Consider the following 1,594-nt stretch of genomic DNA (forward strand, 5'->3'; position numbering starts at 1 on the left):
CAATCGCTTAATGATAATTTGTATTCAGGATCTGTTGTCCAAGATGATTTGTTCGCTATTTTGTTGAGGTTTCGAAAACATTCTATAGTTTTCACCGCCGATATAAAAAAGATGTATCGTCAAATTTGGATACATCCAGATCAGTGTGATTTACAGCGTATTTTATGGAAGGATTTGGAGGAAGAGAAATTACGCATATTTAAGTTGCTCACTGTTACCTACGGAACCAAATGCGCTTCTTGCTTGGCGACCAGAATACTAAAATATGCCGTGATGAGCAGAACAATTATCCTTTAGCCGCTGCTGCTGGCAAAGATTTTTACGTCGACGATATACTCAGTGGTACCGAGGATTTATCTTCTGCCATTGAACTACAAGACCAGTTAATACATTTGTTAAAATCGGCTGGTATGGAGCTTCACAAGTGGAGCTCAAATAATCCTGTTTTGTTACAAAAAGTTCCAACGTCGGACCGAGAATACGATTTCGATAACCCTAACTCAGCAACTTTAAAAACTTTGGGATTACAATTCAATCCTGAAAAGGATACATTTAGTTTTAGTGTTCAAAAAATTGTGAGTCCTGCAACAAAAAGAACAATGCTATCGGACATATCCAGATTGTTTGACCCTTTAGATCTCTTAGGACCTTTGATAATCACAGCGAAGATGTTCTTGCAGAAATTGTGGATTTTGAGAATTGATTGGGACGATGAAGTTCCCTTACACTTAAATAGAGTGGGAAAAATTTAGTTCTGAACTGAGTCAATTGAAAAATTTAAACATAGATCGTCATGTGTTATGTTCTGAAGCTCTGAAAGTAGACCTGATAGGCTTCGGAGATGCTTCTAAAAATGCGTACGGTTGTGCCGTCTACACCAGGTCTTTGTCAAGGTCTGGTAAGATGAAGGTGGCACTCTTATGCAGCAAATCTCGAGTTGCTCCCATCAAAGAAATTAGTATCCCACGTTTGGAGCTGTGTGCGGCGGATCTGCTTTCCAAACTTACCGTTAAGGTTCTGTCATCCTTGCAACTAAACATTCATGGAGTACATTTGTACTCGGACTCCACCGTGGTGCTTGCTTGGATCAAAACTCCACCTACATCGTTGAAAACGTTTGTTGCTAATCGAGTCACTAGGATTCAAGAGTATACTAAGAACTTCCAATGGCATTATGTAAATACTGCTGAGAATCCTGCGGACTTGATATCACAAGGAGCTTTTTCCTTCAAAGATCCAACATTTGGACATTTGGTGGAATGGACCATCTTTTCTTTCATCTAGTAGCTGGCCAAACTTCAATGACGATCCTGGTGTCTCAGATGGTGAATATCTTCTTGAGGTGAAAAGAACTGTAAAGAACTCTGAACTGAATAATGATCCTATGATTAATCGTTCCATTTGTAATAATCCTAGTTTTTTTGAGTGTCTATTAGATATAAGTAATAATTATAATAAAATTGTTAGTATTTTAAGTTATATTTTCAGGTTTGTCAAGACCTGAAAGGAGCTCCACACTTTGGCGGTCTTTAGGAGGCAGCTATAAAGTCATTTAAATACCATCTAAAAAGAGTTGTTAAGGGAATAAACTTAT

General features: G+C 38.0%; 1 protein-coding gene across 1 annotated transcript; it reads left to right on the top strand.

Moving 5' to 3' along the window:
* The first annotated feature begins 230 nt into the window (after window positions 1-230).
* On the top strand, window positions 231-1,284 carry LOC129959783 (uncharacterized). Its single transcript, XM_056072676.1, has 2 exons — window positions 231-408; window positions 788-1,284. The coding sequence occupies exons 1-2, from the start codon at window positions 231-233 to the stop codon at window positions 1,282-1,284; spliced, it is 675 nt and encodes a 224-aa protein (XP_055928651.1).
* Window positions 1,285-1,594: the final 310 nt, after the last annotated feature.

This window comes from Argiope bruennichi, chromosome X2 (genome assembly GCF_947563725.1).
Source record: "Argiope bruennichi chromosome X2, qqArgBrue1.1, whole genome shotgun sequence".
In the NCBI taxonomy this organism is placed as follows: Eukaryota; Metazoa; Arthropoda; class Arachnida; order Araneae; family Araneidae; genus Argiope; species Argiope bruennichi.